At 42.6% G+C, this 20,954-nt stretch overlaps 1 protein-coding gene across 6 annotated transcripts in view; it reads right to left on the reverse strand.

Annotated features, from left to right (window-relative positions):
* The window catches only part of XPNPEP3 (X-prolyl aminopeptidase 3), a 34,117-nt gene that overhangs the window by 3,260 nt on the left and 9,903 nt on the right, over positions 1-20,954 (reverse strand). For 2 of the 6 annotated variants that reach the window (XM_036459036.2, XM_036459034.2), the window contains 8 exons: positions 18,894-19,301; positions 16,311-16,513; positions 12,024-12,086; positions 10,943-11,056; positions 9,525-9,610; positions 6,444-6,624; positions 5,036-5,156; positions 1,339-3,542 (listed from right to left, as the gene is read on the reverse strand). In XM_036459036.2, coding sequence (XP_036314929.1) covers positions 3,376-3,542; positions 5,036-5,156; positions 6,444-6,624; positions 9,525-9,610; positions 10,943-11,056; positions 12,024-12,086; positions 16,311-16,513; positions 18,894-19,301 — 1,343 coding nt within the window. In that variant the 3' untranslated portion in view covers positions 1,339-3,375. The remainder of the gene's footprint in view (positions 1-1,338; positions 3,543-5,035; positions 5,157-6,443; positions 6,625-9,524; positions 9,611-10,942; positions 11,057-12,023; positions 12,087-16,310; positions 16,514-18,893; positions 19,302-20,954) is intronic. The other 4 variants (XM_045587454.1, XM_045587453.1, XM_036459035.2 and 1 more) reach the window with 3 other exon arrangements.

Here is a 20,954-nt window from a genome sequence, read left to right on the forward strand (position 1 = left end):
GGGAGAGGGAGAAGCAGATCTCATGCGCCATATTTTTAATTTACTAAGAAAGCTTAAGAGGGCATTGGTTACATAAATTTAAAAAAATTGTTAACTCAATATTTCTAAATTAGTTATGATGTCTTTAACTAAGAATTTGTTTCACAGACTTTTTCACCCAAGATGTTTTTATTGATTTGAGGAGAGAAACATAGACCAGTTGCCTCCTGTACATGCCCTGATTGGGGATCAACTTGCAACCTAGGTATGTGCCTTGACTAAGAATGGAACTGCAACACTATTTTTAAAAATATATATTTTATTAATTTTTTACAGAGAGGAGGAGAGGGATAGAGAGCTAGAAACGTCGATGAGAGAGAAACATCGACCAGCTGCCTCTTGCACATCCCCTCCCGGAATCGAACCCGGGACCTTTCAGTCCGCAGACCAACACTCTACCACTGAGCCAAACCGGTTTCGGCTGCAATCCTATTTTTTTGATGTATGGGATGACATTCCAACTAACTGAGCCACCAACCAGCAGGGCTGTTTCATGGATCTTAATCTCAATTAAGATATGTCTGTTAGGAGTTTTCTCTTTCCAACCTTATAAAAATCAGTAAGAAAATTATGTTTTGAAAGAAGACCCACACCAAGAATTTGGAGTCACCATCAGAAGTAGCTTCCTAATTTGGATGTTATGACTATGGATAGGGTGAATTCTTACTCCACAGTCCATTTCCTGATTATGGGGGGAAACAGTAATTCCTGAAGTAAACACAGAAAAGTATGTGGCAGCTCTGGCCGGTTTGGCTCAGGGTTGGAGTGTTGGTCTGGGTACAGAGGGCCTGGGTTCAATTCCCAGTTAAGGGCATATACCTAGGTTGCAGACCAGGACCCGGCCAGTCCAGGTCAAAGTGTGTGCAGGAGACAACTGATCACTGTGTCTCTCTCACATCAATGTTTCTCTTTCTCTCTCTCTCCCCCTTCTCTCCCACTCTAAGAACCGAGGTGAGGATTAATAAAAAACAACAAAGTATGTGGCAGAGAGAACTAGATATGCTTCCTTCACTTAGATGGTATTGTTAAGGATCCAATCTCATCTATTCAGTTCAGGGAGAAAAATCCCAGTGGAACATTTGAAAGATTTTTTGTTTTGTTATATTTTTATTGATTTCAGAGAGGAAGGGAGAGATAGAAACATCAATGATGAGAGAGAATCACTGATTGGCTGCCTCCTGCACACCCCTTACTGGGGATCAAGCCCGCAACCTGGCATGTGCCCTTGACTGGAATTGAACCTGGGACCCTTCAGTCCGCAGGCCGATGCTCTATTCACTGAGCCAAACTGGCTGGGACTGAAAGATTTTTTAAAATTAAGGTTTTCATTGTAGGAGAGAGCCTGGTATATATATTAGGTATTTATTGTGCTTCATGAAGGGAAATGTGGGGTGTGTCTGTGGTGTGGCGAAGAATGGGTGAAGTCCCTGTACTGTGCACGGTTATCTGCGCACAGATCCTGGGTCTGTCTGACAGCCCGTAAGACACTGCTCTCAGATGTTCACTATGTCATCGCGTGATGGTTCCGATACCCTGAATCAAATGTCTAGCTGCGGTGGTTAAACTGGGACTCAAAGGACAATACTCTTGGATCAGGGACTCCACAACAGCCGTTCTAACTACTCACAACACCTGCAGTTTCCCTGGAATCTAACTGGAAGGACTGTTTCATGTCCAAGTACACCGCTGCACGTAACAGCTGCCTCAGTGGTTAGCTAAAACGGTGAAGACCACAGGAAAGGACTTAAAGAAGAAAAAGAAAGACCTTCTTTCCAGATGGTGAATGAACAAAAAAAACCAAACCAACCCAAGGGCCGTGAGGGCCACAGAGGCCACGCTGCGGATCCACTGTAAGTCTGCTTCTTTGGGAAAGGATCACAGGACTGAGGCTGGCAGGAGGGCAGGCACGGATGACGACTCCAGCTGTGCAGCCATCCCTTCCCACAGCTGCTGAGACACGGTGAGCAAAGCAAGCACTGAGGATGATGCTGTCAGGACACGGTCTCCATCACTTCGGTTTATATTATCTTTGTCTCCGGATGAAGCCTCTGTCTGCCTGCTTTGAGCTCTGCACTGTGGCATAAGACAGGCAAGCGTGGATCACCGCAGGGAGTGGTAATCCCTGAGCCTGTGCTTTGCTAATACAAACATTTTCTTAAAAACCTCAAATTTATACTTCAACAATCAGCATGTTTTATACGTCTTGGGCTCATACCCAACTTTAAGAGGGGGACAGACTAGTTCTTAAAAGCTCCCCTTTTTGACAGAAGGTCCCAAATAATCATCTAGCCGTTCGCTTTGCAAACTTGTACAACGAGTCCCTGCACAATCGTGTCCAATGCAGGGCTGAGAGACATAGGACACTTCCAGTGCTCACATCAGAGAAAGAAAAGGACCTTGGCTGTTTCTAGGCACTCAGTGGCACAGGCGTGTTTCGTTTTTGTTAGCACTAGAAGAAATCTCAGGCCGATAACAAGGGGAGCTCTCTGCAAACTGGGTGGCCATTTTAACTGGAGAAGTAGGGGACCTGCCCTCGGCCAGGGCAGCAGCTTCAAGGATGTGCTGTGAGGAGCAGTGCACTAAGAGTCTCCACAGGAAGCGTGGGTGTGGAGGACAGGATTGTCTTTAGACTGAGAACAGATGGATGGAGGGCTGGATCTGTAGCAGATGCACATATACTTTTCTTTCTCTTCCATGCCCTTCCTTATCAAGAATCTCAATACTTTCCAGGCCCTAGGCAACCAAGTAGCAAGAAAGGCTCAGAGCTGTTTTGTCTGATACACTGTTGCTGAAGGGCGGGACTGCGGGGCCCCAGTGCCCACGAGGCTCCGTAGTCGTGCAGGCTCTGGAATAGGTCGGAACCAGCATGGAAGGCTTACAAGGGCTGCCTCACACAATCACTGGTTTTTAGTGTAATATGAGCATCACACAGGTATCTTATGATATTAACTGGATCTGAGCAAAAGCACTGCAAGGAAAAGACCCGGAAAGGAGAGAGTTCTGTACATTTATATGTGTTAACTGGAATGCATGAACATATGTAACCAAGATCTACCTTTCTGTTTAAAAGTTAAACTCGCCTGGGCCATTAATTCTATAAAATAATGTAACTAAAGTTGCAGTAACATACAGTCCAAAAATTCAATTTTCTAGGTTTCTAGTTACTTAAAACAAAGAAAAGACCACACACTCAATCACATACATTCACACAGGCCCCACACTCCCAAGTGAAACACACACATAAATGCACCCCCACAGACAGCACTCAGAAAGCGCAGGTGCACAGGTGCCCGTGCACACCCTTGAACTTGAGGCGCATGTGGGCTGCAATGAGGGTCAAGAGGCTCTGCTGCAGATCTGCTCGATGTCGCTGATCTCTTTGGGACAATCTGCGGAAAGGACGAGCGGTGAGTCCTGCGTCACCACTACGTCATCCTCGATCCGCACACCAAGACCACGGAACTTCTCTGGGGCATCCCTGTCATCCTCTGGGATATAGATGCCTGAGGAGCAGGAAAAAGAATGTGCTGTTCATACATGGCAGTAACGGGGTGATTTGGGGCAGGTAAGTTAACCTCTCTGTTACAGTCCATCTATAAAGCTAGGATCTTAACAGTATCCACTAGAGTCTGGAGATTACATGAGATAATACAGACGAAAGTGTCTAGTATAATGGTCAATAAATGTTGACTATCATTATTATAACTATTATTATGGTTATTTTGTACTAGAGGCCTAATGTACGGGTGGGGTCTCTCTGGGTGGCTGCAAGGCTCAGGCTGAAACCCACAGTCCAATGCCCCCTGCAGCTCCCACCATCCCGGCCCCACTGCCTACCACGGGCCGGTGCCCAATCAGTCCCTTGCCAGCCCTGAGCCCTGCGTCTGGCATCCTCCCATGGGGAGTGGCCTGCGGGATCGGGCTCACCGGCTCTCTGGGGTCCTGGGTTGTGAGAGGAAGCAGGCCAGGCTGAGGGACCCCACCGGTGCAAGATGGGGCTGGGGAGGGACTCCAGAGCGTGTCTGGACCATCTCACTTAGTCCCGATCGGCTGGAACCCAGTAGCAAGCTAATCTACCCATCAGAGCATCTGCTCCCTGGTGGTCAGTGCACACCATAGTGACTGGTCAACCAGTCAACTGTCTGCCCCCTGGTGGTCAGTGCATGTCATAGCAAATGGCTGAGCAACCTTAGCATATCATTAGCATATTATACTTTGATTGGTTGTTTGGTTGTTCTGCCATTTGGACTATTTATATATTACCCTTTTATTATATAGGATAGTAGACTACAGGCTCCATATGGTAATGCTGGTCATGATTCTGTCATATTCTAGTGGCTCAAGCAGGCCACTAAAGTTACTTAAACTGTGAGTATGTTGGCACATGCTGGGAACCAGTAGATTATATAAATGTATTCTTTTTTTGCCTAATAGTCCCCTGGAAAAAGGGAACTTTGCTAAAATAAAGACATAAGATATTTGAAAACATATTTAAATATCACTTATTTAGATTAGCCTGAACAATCAGAAGCTGTAGAAATACTCAAATAAGCCCTCTCAATAAGCCATAAATATAAAGTAAAAAAATAAAATAAAATAAAAAGACTTTAATAAACATTTGGAAAATTGTAAGAGCCCAAGATACCCTCTGTAATCATGAAGTCAGACAGATTCACCCTCTGGTCTGTGATAAAAAGGAAGAATTTGTAGTCAAAGTCTAAGGAGGCACCCACGCACTGACTAGACTGGACTAAGTGGTATGAGGCCAGAGAGTAATGTTTACCTGGATTCAAAGGGTGGTATGAAAGATGTGTCCCAGCTAGCATTACTTAATTTAGAGATAAAAAACACTTGACATCTAAGAATGAGATCTGTTTTCACTACAAATAACAGACTCCTGCCATAGCAATCTTGCCCCTCATCATGGTGTCTGCCTTCCCACCTGACACTATTACGTGTCCCGGGGGTTAGAGCTGCTAATGCTCCATCCCCTTACCTGGCTCCACTGTGATCACCATGCCGGGCTGCAGAGGGAGGGAGCGGGGCATGTCCGGAGTGTCATGGACGTCCATCCCCAGGTAGTGGCCCACGTGATGCGGGCAGTATTTTCGAGCAGCCTGAAAAAGGGGATTGCCGCAGCATTGTTAGAGCAACGGTCCCTGAGGGGAAGTGGGGCATGTAAGTCAGTGAGGCAGGTGTTACCAGCTCCCCGTGCTTCGGCCACTGTTTAATCTGTCCTAGGCCACTGACAGAGACCTGATCCCTGCCACCTCTCGGATGAAATTCTGCCACTGCATCCTAACTAATCCACATTTCCATTCTCAGTATTTAATATACTACACGCATGCCAACTTAGGTAAACCCAGCAACGACTGTGCCTAATGAAAATCTCTTTTCTTGAAAGAGGGCGATTATGTTAGAATAGTTCTCTTTTCAATGTTCACATGTCCCTCTCAGGAAGTCTACTCTGGAGACCCCAATATCTCACAGCAACTTGTGGAGCAGCTGAAACATCAATAACACTGCAATTACTAGGCATTTACTGGCCTGGATGTTGCTATCCGTTAATTAGAGATTTGCTGGCCTGAGCAGGAGACTTTATAGCTTCTTTCCTATTGATAAAAGCAGCCCTGACAGCCTAACCTTGGTGATGGGAGATGCTTTAATAGTCTGTTTGGCTTGACCACCCGGCATTTTAACTTAAAGCTGAGGCTTGCCGAAACCGGTTTGGCTCAGTGGTAGAGCATCGGTCTGTGGACTGAAAGGTCCCAGGTTCGATTCTGGTCAAGGGCATGTACCTTGGTTGTGGACACATCCCCGGTAGGGGGCATGCAAGAGGCAGCTGGTCGATGTTTCTCTCTCATCGACGTTTCTAGCTCTCTATCTCTCTCCCTTCCTCTCTGTAAAAAATCAATAAAAATATATTAAAAAAAAAAAAAAAAAAAGCCGAGGCTTTACAGTTTTACTGAATAATACCATTACATTTGGATGCGGATGAAATTCACTAAAGACATGCCCTTGAGGATACCGTTCAAGTCTCAACAGTGTCACTGAAGCAACAAACACCCTCCCCTTCGACCTCTGACTTTTCAAAATTACCCCAGAAGAATCAAGGTTAACCTCTCGTCCTTTTTGTGTTCTTTTCCACCCTCTGCACCAGACTTCATTTTATGTCCGCTGGTGACTGAGCCAGTCCCGCACTACGCAGTAAGCAATGAACCAGAATGTGCTGCCACCTTCTGGGAGAAATAAGTACTGACTCCTTTTGGTTGTAATCCCGGTTCAATGTAAATCCCTTTTTCGGTGAAGAATCCTAAAGACCATTTCTAAATCTAATTCGCTTTAATAAGAACCGAGCAGCATGCAAGGTGTTCTTGAGAAGTGAGTCAAAAGAAGTGCGGTACCCTCAAGGGGTTATTTTCCTTCATGTTATTCAGGAACCCCAGCTCTTTGAGCTTCTGCCCTGTCAGGGTCAGCATTATGCTGTAGATGTTTTCCAGGCTTGTTCCGGGGGAGCAGAGGGTCAGACAATCTCTCTGGATCTCTAGGACAGCTTCGTAGAGCTCTGCTTGAGGTGCCGTAAACCTGGGGACAGGAAAACCAAAGATCGCAAATCTGGAACTGACTGATGTTCAGGAAGTTTGTGACAAGAAAATAATTCTGAGATGCTATAAATCAAATTACAGCAGTGGGAGGGTGAGAGGAAGGGGCAGGAGGAGTTAACCAGTTAACAGCTTCGTGCCAACTAACGAAGACCGCTCATATTTGGATGCATGTTAGAGCTCTCCATCAGCCCCAGGGTCTATGAGCTGAACACCAGCCACCACGCAGCCAGTACGTGCATGAACTTTTAGGACTGTTGCCTGCAACCAATCAAAAGGAGTAAATAGCCGAGACCGGTTTGGCTCAGTGGATAGAGCATCAGCCTGCGGACTGAAGGGTCCCAGGTTCGATTCCAGTCAAGGGCATGTACCTTGGTTGCGGGCACATCCCCATGGGGGGGGTGCAAGAGGCAGCTGATCCATGTTTCTCTCTCATCGATGTTTCTAACTCTCTCTCTCCCTTCCTCTGTAAAAAAAAAAAAAAAAAAAAAAAAAAAAAAATCAATAAAATATATTTTAAAAAAAAGAGTAAATATTTTTTTCAGACTGTGCCCCTATCCTAAAATGCCCTCCTGCACCCCAATCCTTATCTGTAGCCAATGTAATCTTTCAAAACAACTAACATCTTTCTTCCCCAAAACAGAATGTGTAAGAGCGCCTGCCAACTCCAGGGTGGCGAACGTCCTGCCTTCTCCACCGCGCCCTGCTGCTGGTGGTTTAGACTCCACGCCCCAGGGCCTGGTCCTTTGCTGGCTAGGATTTAAGAATTTTTTTAAAAAGCAAGCAAAAATGGTCAGCTGTGGGATTAGGTTTTGTTTAACAGTTGCTTCTCAGTTTCATTAGAAAAACTCCAAGGCGATGATGATGCGGCATGGCAGATATTTAATCATACCGGCAGAGCGTCACTGACAGGACCTTAATCATACCCTAGGTGCTCAACAGGAAGAGCAACAACCCTTCAAACTGGGGCAGAAAGAGTCCTTCAGACAGTCAGCAGACGTACATGAGGTGAGGCTAGAGGATGAACCCAGCCCTGAATGCAGTCAGAGGGCCAGACCAGAGCATTCTTGATCCTTTCCTTTTTTTAAATTTTTATTTATTTAATTTAATTTTATATTTTAATGGTTTTTTACCGAGAGGTAGGGAGAGAGATAGTTAGAAACATCAATGAGAGAGATCAGCTGCCTCCTGCACACTCCCTACTGGGGATGTGTCCACAACCAAGGTACATGCCCTTAACAGGAATCAAACCTGGGACCTAAACAGATAGATCTATGTAAACAAAATAAAAAGCCCAGAAATAAATTAAAAAACAAAACAAAACAAAAAAAAAACCTGGGACCTTTCAGTCGGCAGGCCGACACTCTACCGCTGAGCCAAACCAGTTTTGGCCCAGGTTCAAATTTATCAACATTATGTTTATACCCATACTCCATGACACCACAGTACTAGTACATATCTTTAGAGCTTTTTAAAACGTAAATTTTACAAACACTGGAATGCACAAATCTGAGTTGTGCAATTCTGAACGATCCTGATGAAAGCTAGGGACACTGACCCTAAATTCTGTCGAGTCTTTGCTGGCAGAAGCAGCCCTTCTGCCGCCATCTGAGACTGATCTAGTTTGGACTGAGAACCTACAGGTTCTCCCCTTAGGTAGTTGCCTTGGTACTTGTGTCTGGACTTTAACTAGATTGTACTCCTGCAGGCCCCAGAAGGTTAGGCACAAAATGTGACCCACAGGAAGTGCATGATAATCCAAAGAGAACTGCATGATTTTTCCTAATTAAATAGATAAAAATCTGAGAATGTATGTGGAAATGGACAGTAATGTGTGGGATAATTGGAAGGAACACAAAGTTGGATCAGGTTGAATTTATTGATATACACTGAATGGCCAAATTATGATAATCTCTGAATGCATAATAATCTGGCCACTCAGTGTATATTCTATATAATAAATGGCTAATATGCAAATTGTCCCCTTGACCAGGAGTTTGACCAGCAGGCAGGCCAGTCAATTGCCCATGGCCCCTGCCCCTGGCCAGGCTGGCCAGACCCACCCATGCACAAATTCATGCATCGGGCCTCTAATATATATATATATATACACACACACTGAGTAGCCAGATTATGCATTCAGAGATCATAATAATCTGGCCACTCAGTGTCTATCCACAAAGCAGAGATTCTGGATTCAATGTTATAGCTCAAGGGTTCAAAAAGGCGCCAACAGTTAACTTGGTTGGTTGGCTGAAACATGGGCCATAAGGTATCCTATACTAAATGAATTCAAATGCCAGAACTGCCTTGTGTACTGGAGAAAGAATTCTGCCTCAAGACTGCAACATCAACTTTTGAGTGAGTTTCTAGCCAGCCCTACAAATGCGTGAGTCAATTCCTTAAATGCATCAATCATTATCAATCAATCTACCTACCAATCTACATACATATGTATGTGCACATATATGTACGTGTGTGAATGTTAACTAGGTGTTTCTAGGTGCCTGATCCTGTGACGATGTCTTAAAGAAATAATCAGGAGTACCCAGCTGGCGTAGCTCAGGGGTTGAGCGTCAACCTATGAACCAGGAGGTCACGGTTCAATTCCCGGTCAGGGCACATGCCCAGGTTGCAGGCTTGGTCCCAGGGTGGGGTCTACAGGAGGCAACGTTCAAAGATTTTTTTCTCATCCTTGTTGTTTCTGTCTCTCTCTCCCTCTCCCTTCCTCTCTGAAATCAGTAAAAAAATATTAAAAAGAAAAAATCAGCAGCTTTGCCAAGGCAGTTAACCTGAGCAAAAGGGGACCTGTCTACCTTGTTAGCCATTTACTCCAAATATGACCACACTCCAGAGAAGCAGTGGGATCTGCAAAAGACGTACCTGCCATTGACAGGCCAGGTACGGGTGATGTCACTCACATAGCAAGAAGATTCACAACCTCCATCCAGCAGCACCATTTCCCCATCCTGGAAAAGAGCAAAACAGGTCAAAGTCGGTGACCCTGGGATTGTCAGTTATTTCTTCTTTTAACTTAAACCCTTTGTGCATATATCTTTATTTATTTATTTATTTATTTATTTTTATTTATATTTATATCTACACACACACACACACACACACACACACACACACACACACAAAAGGCCTGGAGCATGGATTCATGCACAGGTGGGGTTCCTCGGCCTGGCCTGTGGGGATTGGGCCAAAACCGGCTCTCCCACATCCCCTGAGGGGTCCCGGAATCAGGTTTCCTCCTCTCTGGTTCCAGGTGTGTTACTTAAGAACCGCAGTGCCAAGTCATGGCAGCTCAGCAGCTCCTGTGTTGAGCATCTGCCCCCTGATGGTCAGTGCACATCATAGCTACCGAACGGTCAGCATATCAGCCAGTGGCTTAGGCTTTTATATACTCCTACTGGAGATGTGCCTGAAACCAAGGTACATGCCCTTGACCAGAATCGAACCTGGGACCCTTCAGTCCGCAGGCCGATGTTCTATCCACTGAGCCAAACCGGTTTTGGCAGTATTCATTCTTAAAATCTGCCTGGCCAGTGTTGCTCAGTGGTTGAGCACAGATCCATGCACTAGGTTCCATTCTGGGTGAATGTACAAGCACAGATTGTGGGCTCAGTCCCCAGTGAGGGCAGCCAATCCATGTTGATATTTCTCTCTCATCAATGTTTCTATATCTCTCGCCCTCTCCTCTCCTCTCCTAGTCAATAAAAACATAAAAAAAAGAAAAAAAGTTCGTCTGCTCCCATATGCTTATCCACTGCAGCTACCAGTCCTTAGGGGAGGAGTGCTATAAAAAAATTATGCTATTAGTAGTGCAGAGGCTTTAGGTAGAATATTTGCCTCTGCACTACTAATAGCATAATTTTTAAAAGTTTATTTTCCTCACCTATTGAACAGGCATGTTAATAACTGTTCCTATCTCATAGTGTTAACGTGAGGATCAAATGAGATAATGTCTGTAAAAGCATTTTGTTAAAGCTGAAAATTAGGGGACCCCAAAGTTAGTGAGTTTCCTACTAGGGTCGTGGTTGGCAAATCGCGGCTCGTGAGCCACATGCGGCTCTTTGGCCCCTTGAGTGTGGCTCTTCCACAAAATACCACGGCCTGGGCGAGTCTATTTTGAAGAAGTGGCGTTAGAAGAAGTTTAAGTTTAAAAAATGTGGCTCTCCAAAGAAATTTCCATCGTTGTGCTGTTGCTATTTGGCTCTGTTGACTAATGAGTTTGCCGACCGCTGTCCTAGGGCATCTGGACCCAGAGGAAGCAGCGCCGATGGGTAGTACTGTACCTTGATGAGCTGATTGTTCTTCACATAGTGCAACGTGTTGGACCGATTACCGCCAGCAACCACGGGTGGGTAGGCTAAGATTTCTGCTCCCCGGGCTCGGCATTCAAATTCAAACTGAAAAAAAACACAGCAAAGTGTGACTGTAAGTGTGACTGAAGAAAGGATTTCTTTAGGGCTGTCCCAGCCCAGGCTCTCCTCAACAGCACACACCTCCATTTAAGTTACTACTGAAAACTATTCATCATACTAACAAAACTTTTCGTGCTTAATTTCAGGCCACTTTTAGTCTCACCCAGGCCTGTTATTCAATCCTATGACTAAATCTGTTCTTTTCTTGTGAGTACTCTAAATTTCTGATTTTCAAATTAAGTCCAGAGAGGACATAGAAAACCTATGATCAAGGGAAAACAAAAAGATAACAGTTATGTAAAATTATTGTTTATTGATTCTTATTTAGATAAACACTGGAATATGGCTTGCATTTTTTAACAACAGCTCTAAATGACTAATGTCAAATAGCTACTGACCTACAAATAAAAATATGCTAGGCCGAGATCGGTTTGGCTCAGTGGATATACCGTCAGCCTACGGACTGAAAGGTCCTGGGTTCGATTCTGGTCAAGGGCATGTACCTTGGTTGCGGGTGCAAGAGGCAACTGATCAATGTTTCTCTCTCATCAGTGTTTCTAACTCTTTATCCCTCTCTCTTCCTCTCTGTAAAGAATCAATAAAATATTTTTTAAAAAATAACTCTATGAATTTCATTATGTCCTAGGATGGAGCTTGAGACTGGCATGTGCTGCTCTCTACAGCTCGACCTCAGTCTCTTCCTTTACATTGACTTAAACAGTACTAACCTTCTCATCTCACAGTTTTGTAAACTCCTTCTTCTTCAATAGCTCTACTCTGCGGATTTTCTTCATTTAACTGTTACTCCACATATTTTAGACTCACCTAATAAATTACTAGTCACATTTAAGAACCAAATCCTCTCCTGGCCTCTTCCATAAAAGCCAACCAGATGCCACCTGCAAACCAATGACATTACTTTACGCATGCCTCCCAAACATTTAAAGCTCACCTTAGCATAAAGAAAGCTCTCATTCACAGGCGCTTTGCTGGCAAACATGGTCTCTATGAAAGCCTGCAAATAGAATGGAGGATGGAAAGAAGTCTAATTTTAACGACTCTGCTTACTCAAATGTTCAAAGCACTCTCTCCTATAAAGACCAAGGGCAGACTTTATGACTGCCACTTCTTATTGCGGTTGTCTTATCACAGCATAGCCCATACTCTCAATTAGCACTTGACTTCTCACTTCACCAGGTGCTCTTTAAATGTTTGTATTTTGACATAAAATGGAATTTCTTTGCATTTCATCCCATGCTTCTTATAACAGGATACATCATGAGTAGATACTGTACAGCTTACGGGGAAGGGACAGTGGAGGGAAAAAGCAGGGAGGATTGCATGAGGGCCTGTGTGTAGGTCCACATGCAGCTAACGTGAGAGGAGGGAGCCTGTGACACTTGAGGCTGCTCAGTATGTGTCACGCACCTGTGGGAGAAGGAGATATAAAGCTTGAAGGGAAAGACAGAAGAGGCCAGATCATGAAAAGCCCTGCGTGAGCATGTTGAAATTTAATCCTAAAAACTACAAGGCGCCACCAAAGAACTTTATGAGAAGGGCAGTCAGATTTGAAGAGATCACTGTGGCTGGGATAGTTAGACGCAGGCAACAGCAGAAGCAAAGAGACAGCAAAGGGGTATTAGGTGTCCTACTGTGCTAGGCAGAGGCCGAAATAACACAGCTTGGTATGAAACCCAGGTCTGCCTTCCACTACACTCTCTGCCTCCTGAGAAGAGAACTTGGGGACCAGTTAATTAGATATAAGGTCTGGGAGAACAATTATGTAGGTAACTTCCATATTTCTATCTAAGGTAGCTGGGTTGATGTTATTAACCACGAAATAGAATACAAGAGAAGAGGCAGGTCTGGTAGAGCTGGCAGAGCACAAGTTTAGACAATTTCAGGAAATTCAGGTAGAAATGTCCAGGATATATGTTCAATCATAGGAGAGATCTGGCCTGGACAGGTCTGCCTCACCCTGCTTTTACTTCTGCCCATTCATTCTACCAATTCTCCTCTCTTGAAAGGTTACTTAACTCTAATGGCAAAGCCCTTTACTTATTGTACTAGATGTACCTAGTTAATAATGGTTAATAACGCCGATTTTTTCAATAGATGGAGTTACACATATGTATATATATATATATGTGATTTGATATGTATGCTATTTTGTATTGACAGCAAGCTTCAAAACTTCTTATGTCAAATTTGCTGAAGGTGTTAACATCATAGATATTTTTACACTCCAATTTCGTGCCAAAAAAAGAGCGATTGAAGGAAGTTTTAATTCATTACTTTATTTTGAAGAAAAAGTTATTGTATACTCCGGGAAGCTTATAGTGAACACATTCCATCTCAAGATACTTGTGAACGCTGGTTTATATGCTTAAAAGTGATTATTGCGATGTGAAAGACAAAGAACATCTAGGTCAACCAAAAAAGTTTAGAGACCAACAATTGCAAGCATTATTGGATGAAGATGCATGTCAAACTCAAAAACAACTTGCAGGAAGATTAAATGTTGCTCAGCTATTTCCGATCGTTTATAAGCCATGGGAAAAATTTTAAAGGAAGGAAAATTAGAGCCACATCAACTGAACAAAAGACAAATGGAAAACTGAAAAGTCACCAGTAAAATGTTGCTTCAAAGGCACAAAAAAAGTCTTTTTTGCATCAAATTGTGACTGGCGATGAAAAGTGGATTTGAGAATCCCATGTGCACAAAATCATGGGTTGATCCAGGTCAACCATCAACATCAACTGCAAGGCCAAATCATTTGATGGGATCAGGAAGGTGTGGTGTATTATGAGCTTCTAAAACCAGGTGAAACCATTAATACTGATGGCTACTGACAACAAATGATCAATCTATTGGCACATTCATGAAACCACCAGAATGTGTCAATAGACACAGCTAAGTAATTTTGCTTAACAATGACGCACCATTGCACACTTCAAAACCAGTTAAAGATCTTGCCTGGCTCACTGGATAGAGCGTTGGCTTGGGGACTGAAGGGTCCCGGGTTCGATTCCGGACAAGGGTATGTACCTTGGTTGCGGGCATATCCCCAGTAAGGGGTGTGCAAGAGGCAGCTGATCGATGACTCTCTCTCATCGATGTTTCTAACTCTCTATCTCTCTCCCTTCCTCTGTGTACAAAATCAATAAAATATATTAAAAAAAAAAAAAAAAAAAGATCTTGCCTGGGAAGTATTATATTAACCCACTCTCCAGACCTTGCTTCTTCAGATGACCACTTGCACACACACTTTCTGAGCAGCACTTCAAAACATAAGAAGTGGAAAGTTGGATCTCTGAATGTTTTGCCTCAAAACAAGAAAAGTTCTTTTGGGATGGTATCCACAAATTACCTAAAGATGGGGGAAATGTGTAGCTAGCGATGGACATTACTTTGAATACAGCACTTTTGATGTTTTTCTTGAAATTATCATGTTTTCATTGATTACAAAATCCACATTATTCACTGGTACACCTAGTAAACCAAATCAGACTACAAGAAAATCCAATTGATCCGTATCACAGAGACACAAATTATATTTGGCTTATTTCCCCAAAAGATAGGAAACTTTCATTTGGGCTGAAAAACATAAATATAGCATCATTATTCTTAAGAAAACTATTTTGCACAAATATTAAAAAATCTTACAGAATAATTCTACACCAGAATTGGGAATACTTAAAGACAATATTCAAATTTAATACTTCTAAATTTTGGCACACTTAAAATAGTCTCTCACTAGCAGGATGGACAAGTGACAGAAGTGCAGATCAGAATACTCCAGGTAAATTTGTAATTGATTTTACATCTTATGCAAAGACATCTGATCACTGATCACCAATTTCTTGGAGCCCTGAACATTATCCCAATCTATTCTTAGCTACTTCTCTTCCTTATTTTAAAAATCAATGATTTGGCCGGGACCAGTTTGGCTCAGTGGATAGAGCGTCGGCCTTTGGACTAAAAGGTCCCGGGTTCGATTCCGGTCAAGGGCATGTACCTTGGTTGTGGGCACATCCCCGGTGGGGGGTGTGCAAGAGGCAGCTGATCGATGATTCTCTCTCATCGATGTTTCTAACTCTCTATCCCTCTCTCTTCCTCTCTGTGAAAAATCAATAAAATATATTAAAAAAAAAAAATCAATGATTTGACGGAAAACAAAGACATATACTTTTCACATTCGTAATTAGTTGTAAGTTGTCTTTGTTGGTCTGGCCAAAGCTACAACACTGGACAGTGGACTAGACAGACTAGAGCACTTCCTGAGGAGTCACCAAATGGGGTAAAATGAAAGAGATGAGGGAATAGTTCAGGACAACAATGTTTAACTTTGGGAAGACTATAGGTGGAACTCAGAAAAATAGCCTTCAAATGTTTGTGTGCTATAATGCTATGAAGTTAATTCTACAATAGTAGGCCTGGAATTAACTTGAGCTGTTTTGTTCAAGGCCCTGCATGTAATGGGTCCTGGTTAAGGCCTGAAACGTACTGATTAATAGTGTTGAGAGGAGTTTCAGAGCAGTTTGCATCAGTTTGTCAGTATTGGCGACAGTGAGATTAATGGTTTGTACTTAGTTTCCACGAGAATTCCAAAAGGCTTTGTTGTTACATAGCAGGAATCTACCAATTCAGTCCAAACCAGAAAAATCTCTAGTTGAGATTCCATTTTGGGCTCCCTGGTTTCCAGGTGTTCCATGCAGGCATCTGTGGTTCCTGATCCAGGAGAGAAAATGCATCCTGTCCAGCTCTTACTGAGCATGGACAGGACAGCAGGAGCCTGAACTTGGCTTTTTGGTCCCTGGCTGTGAGACAGCCACTGGATGTGACTGGTATGCTTATGTTAATGCTGCTGCTATCCTGCACCCTTTCGTGTTAATTGTGGACTTGTAAGCATTGCCCTTTTGGGTCCTATGATTCTTTTTTAACCATCAAACTGCTACTATTATTGCCGTTATTATCAGGAAAGGAAATAAAATTAATTGACGTTGCTCCAAGGAGAAACAACTGAGACCATGGGTGAAAAATACAAGGCGGCAGATTTACTTTGCCTTGCAAGGTACTGAGCAAGTCTACAGATGTGTTCCCTCAATGTCAAGGTTGAAGCTGCATGTTCACCTGCCATGAAATTACTGCATTAAGTACACAACCTCAAAGTGCCCCCTGAACCCTAAGAGCTTAGATATTTTTCATCTGAAACAGCTTTTGCAGTAGGAATCACACCTGTGACGTCAGCTTTCCAGCAATCTGCATTCGTTCAATTTCAGCAGGAGATTTGATCAGCCGTAGGCGCTGTACCAGCTGCTGGACAGCCCGAACCTTGTTCTTGCTCTTGGTTTTGACCTCAGTCAGATGCTGCATATAGTCCGAGTGAAGCTGTGCATGAGCGGGCCTCATCCAGTCATACCAAAGGGTATTTGTCTCGGCTTAAAGTAAGATGCCAAAAAGTCAATTTAAAATAAGACTAACAGCAACAACAACAAATACCAACTGTCACGATGACTTAAATAAGAATCAAATATAAAAAGTGGTATGAAACTCTAACACAAACATGTCAAACTCGCAGCCGCAAATTTGACGTGCTGCTCTAAAGCAGTGGTTCGCAACCTTTCTACTGTCTCTCGATTCTTTAATACAGCTCCTCATGTTGTGGTGACCCCCAACCATAACATTATTTTCATTGCTACTTCATAACTGTGATGTTGCTGCTGTTATGAATCGTAATGTAAATATCTGATTTTCCGATGGTCTTAGGTGACTCTGCTAGCAGTTCTCAACCTGTGGGTTGGTAAAAGGAAGTTCTCTCAGGAGCAATTCTTCACGCCTACAGAAATGCTACAGTTGATAGTATGTGCTAATCCACTTTTATCCAGGAAATCTTTTCTTTCCCATCTGCTATTTTCATTATAGACTAGCACTATTCAACTTTTAACTATATTTGTCTGATATAAAAGAAGTAGGCGCATTATGAAAATGATTTCCATTTACACCAAGTCTCCATTTCTTTTTTAAAATTTATTTTGTTAAATAGAATTTATTGGGGTGACATGGTTAATATATTACAGGCCCGATGCATGAAATTCACACAAGGGGCTCAGCCCCCATCCACAGAGGCAGTTGGGGGCCTCTGCCACTCTGGCTTTGTCTGAAAGGATGTCCAGTTTAATTAGCATATTATGTTTTTATTATTATAGATTTCAGGTATGCAATTCTATAATACCTTCCTTTTATTTTTTTTCTGACAGTAGCTAATGAGCAACTGCATTCTCAAACTATGCCTAATGAATTGTATGTTTTATGTGTTTTAATAAAAATGTTTAAAATTGATTTTTAGAGAGAAAGGGAGAGGGAGAGAGAAACAGCAAAGTGAGAGTGAAACATCGATTGGCTACCTCTGGCACACCACCTACTGGGGATCAAGCCCACCGTATGCCCTAACTGGGAATCAAACCGGCAATCTTTTGGTAGACAGGACGATGCTCAACCAACTGAGCCAGGGCAAGGGACAAAGTAATTTCAAGAAATAGAATAGCTACAAAGAAAAAGTTTCTATGCCCACATTCATGAAGACTTTGAAGATTATGAAAATTCCACTAGCTTAGTTGGGTAATCATTTCTACAAAATAGAAAATATTTTATAAATGGAAAGAATTGAAACATATTAGGATGTGCATATTCAAGCAAGTATTTTCTTTCAAGGGAGTCTTTGTAGAAAACATATCCGTAAATTCCATGACTGTTGGAAACTACTTTGGAATTCTGTTTTACAAACTGACTTCAGAAATGGGTTATAAAAAAATAAAAATCAGACTAAAATTTTACACTCCTTGCCCTGGCAGTGTGGCTTAGCTGGCTGAGCGCCGTCCCATGCACTGAAAGGTTGCCAGTTCAATTCCTGGTCAGGGCTCTTGTGAACCTGATCTCCAGTAAGGGCATGCAGGAGGCAGCTAATTGATGTTTCACTCTCACATTGATGTTTCTATCTCTTAAAAAAAATAATAATAATTAAAAAAAAATTTTTTTCACAATCTTGCATTATTTTGTCTAAAACCAGTATTTTCCAACATAATCATCTATCTTATTTAACACATTTGGCTCTAAGTGACTTTGGATACTTTAAAAATGCTTCCAGAACTATAGGTTTATAAGAATCTCTAAGGATAGTTTATATTGTTATGTAGGTTCTGCAAAGTTCCAGAAAAGGAATCCCAAAATATTCTGAGTGATTATAATTTCACCAGAATTAATGTAGAGAAAGTGACTATTTTGAGAAGTATGAATTGTGTATGTAAATCACCTAAGAATCTTGTTAAAATGCAGATTCTGATTTAGTCAGTATGAAAGGGGGGCCTATGATTTTACATTTCCAACATCTACTATGCATTTGTAATTCTAATATGCATCACCAGGTGATTTTGATGCTTAGATCCTTTTTTGAGAATACTACTTCATTTTGAAGAATTGGCAAAAACAGTAAAAAGCAGTGATCAAAGGACAATAGACTGGTCAGTAATCTTAAAGAGTGGCCCACCCTCCACTTTAGGAGGAAATCCACTCTTTGGGATTTCACACGAGGACAGTTAACAGTCTATGTGAATGAATACTCCAGGAGCCTTAGCAAATGAATAAATGAAGTCTTTAAAGTAGACCGGTCTTGTGGTAAAAATTTATGTTCCTTTCTTGGTGCTTAAGAGAAACCACTGCTATGGATAATCATTTCAGGACATTAAGAACTGTGTCTGAATAGGTAAGGAAGGTCTCAATCCCGATCCAGCCTGTCATTTGAATTCTGCTCCCATTGGTTACCTTTCAGTTTCGAAACCAGATGTCGAAATTCGTCCAGCGTATAGGTTTCATCCACACCGGTTAGAGCTAAGGCTCCATCAGCGCCCGACCGAGGGCCGTCCCAAAGTTCCCGACTGGGGTCTCTCCGAGGCACGAAGAGCATGGCCTTGTGCGCGGGGAGCTGCTGGCCAGGGAGACTCTGGAGGACCAGAACGCTGTCGGGCTCCTGGAATCCACACAGATACAGGAAGTTGTTGTCTTGGTGGAAAGTGTAGGGGATGTCATTGCTCATGTAGTACGTAGGGTTGGATAGCAGAACCACTGTCTGTTCTGTCCCACTCTGCCCGTGTGCTTCCTTGTGGATCAGAGACATTAATTTGTGTCTGCGAAGTGCATATTCCACCTGGGTCAGTCCTGGAGTCACCTCCCCTAGAAATGACAAACAACAGTGATGCTTTGCATTTCTTTAGTGCCAAAGTATCCAAGGTAGTTTAATATTAGATAAAGATACCCAAGTTCATTTCAATTTAGGCCAAATCTCTTCATAGCATATGGAGAATTATGGGATAACCCAGGTTTAAATTTTCTATTCTATTGTAAAAATTTGAAAACACACACACACACAAAAAACAAGATAGTGAGAAATTGAGCAGCTGCTCCTGCACGCCCCCCACTGGGGATCGAGCTGGCAAGCCAGGTACGTGCCTTGACCAAGAATCGAACCAAACCTCCTGGTTCGTAGGTCAACGCCCAGTCACTGAGCCACAATGGCAGGGCCATATTATTTAGTGGTTGAGTGTGGACTCTGCTGGACTGTTGTGAATTGAAATCCTGGCTTAACAGCTGACTTGGGGAGAGCTACCAATCTGTTCTATGCCTCAGTTTCCTCATCTTTAAAATGGACATAATAAGCCCTGGCTGGGTGGCTCGGTTGGCGGGAGCATTGTCCCGTACACCAAAAGTTGGGTGTTTGATTCCCTTTCAGGAAATATACCTAGATTGTGGGTTGAATCCCTGTTTGGGGCACATATAGAGGTGAACCAGTGAGTTCTTAAATAAGTAGAACAACAAAAATCAATGTTTCTCTCTCTCTCTCTCAAATCAATAAATAAAAATTACAACAACAACAACAACAAAACACACAATTAAACAATCAATGAAATATGAACACCTGATTGTAAAACTTTTAAGACTTTGGAATTATTATCTTTAAATCATTCTAGAACCAATCTAGAATATATTTTTATTAATTTCAGAGAGAGGAAGGGAGGAGAGATAGAAACGATGAGAGAGAATAATTGATTGGCTACCTCCTGAACACTCCAATTGGGGATCAAGCCTGCATGTGTGTTACCTCCTGGTTCATAGGTTGACACTCAACCACTGAAAAATTTTACCTTCTTCTCTCCCTTCTCACTTACCCCAATGTCCAAAGCCTTTGTCTAGGAGAATAAAAATTAGGGTAGGCATCCCTTCTCCCTATAGCTGAGATGAACAGGTGAATGTGTATGAACATGTATGTGTGTATATTTATTTGCATTTATTTTTTGTTGTTAATCTTCACCTGAGGATATTTTTCCCATTGTTTTCTAGAGAGTGAAGGGAGGGAGGAAGTGTGGGGGGAGAGAGAGACAGAGATAGAAAGTCAGAGAGAGAAACATCAATGTGAAAGAGACGCACTGATTGGTTGCCTCCAGCACGTGCCCCGACTGGGCCGGGGACGAACTGGAAACCTTTGACCAGCAATTGGTGTGTGGGCTGACTCTCTAACCACTGAGAACACTGGCCAAGGCTACGCTCATTTTTTATTTTGCTAACATGTATAAAACATACATAGCAAACATTCTAGATACAGAGACCATCATTTTGACAATATGATTACTAGTTTCAGGGCCTGGAAAATGCAGCTCACCACATAAAAGTATCTCAGCACAAGAAATCAATAATTTTCAAAGCTGGTAAAGCTTAATATCAATTCCACATTTTAAAAAAGATTGATGCTAAAGGTAGGTTAATAGGGTAGAGGAACACTTAAATTCATATCAACTGGGTTGCTAGTAAGCTTACCTTACAGCTTTGAAA

The sequence above is a fragment of the Pipistrellus kuhlii genome, unplaced genomic scaffold (genome assembly GCF_014108245.1).
Source record: "Pipistrellus kuhlii isolate mPipKuh1 unplaced genomic scaffold, mPipKuh1.p scaffold_m20_p_3, whole genome shotgun sequence".
Lineage (NCBI taxonomy): Eukaryota > Metazoa > Chordata > Mammalia > Chiroptera > Vespertilionidae > Pipistrellus > Pipistrellus kuhlii.